We start from the raw sequence: 688 nt of genomic DNA, 5'->3' as shown, positions 1-688 counted from the left end.
TGTGTAGCTGCAGCCTCAGTGTCTCAGAACAGATACTGGACCCATAGGGTGGAGTGGACAAAGAAACACTTATTTTTAGAAATGAAGCATCACTTGTTGAAATTCAAGGAGACAGAAGTGGGTTGGCAGGCTTGTGGTTACCTGAGGCGCAGCTGAGATGCTGGCTGGCCCAATTTCTGTGCGATTTGTTCCTTCAGTTCATCGTATGGTGTGTCCAGAGGGACAGACAGAGCCACAGTGTACTTGTAGTGGACCTTGACCACCACAGAGCCCGCCTCTCCTCCCTGGGCAGCACCAGCACACTGGGAATAAGGAGCAGGAACACATTTAAAGATAATGCAAATACAGATTTTATTTAAAAATACTGATCTGGTCAGTACGAATAGTTTTACATGGTTATTTTGTAGCAATAATAACACTGGTAATAGTATTACTAGTGCTAGCATTTTACATACAATTTTGATTAGTACTTGTTATACTAGTACTAAGAGGAATTGTATTGCTAGTAGTGGCAGTAGTCTATTAGGTGCTACTTGGATTTACTTTGGATACTGGGGCAAAACTTACAATTACCACAATTGTTTTCTCTTCTAAAGTGAAAATATAAAAACAGTGTGGCGAACAGTGTATTGAGTTTTATGAAGAAATTACCCTATGATTTATGAACAGTTTCGTAATGAGTTTATGA

At 40.0% G+C, this 688-nt stretch overlaps 1 protein-coding gene across 1 annotated transcript in view; it reads right to left on the bottom strand.

The window, feature by feature from the left end:
• LOC118326003 (neutrophil cytosol factor 2-like) overlaps positions 1-688 on the bottom strand; it is a 30,649-nt gene that overhangs the window by 1,956 nt on the left and 28,005 nt on the right. Inside the window, exon 2 of the mRNA XM_035658886.1 lies at positions 142-302. Coding sequence (XP_035514779.1) covers positions 142-302 — 161 coding nt within the window. The remainder of the gene's footprint in view (positions 1-141; positions 303-688) is intronic.

This window comes from Morone saxatilis, unplaced genomic scaffold (assembly GCF_004916995.1).
Source record: "Morone saxatilis isolate NCDOM2014 unplaced genomic scaffold, NCSU_SB_2.0 Contig16, whole genome shotgun sequence".
Lineage (NCBI taxonomy): Eukaryota > Metazoa > Chordata > Actinopteri > Moronidae > Morone > Morone saxatilis.
Note: the sequence above shows the minus strand (reverse complement) of the source record. Positions and strands in the feature narration are given on the sequence as shown.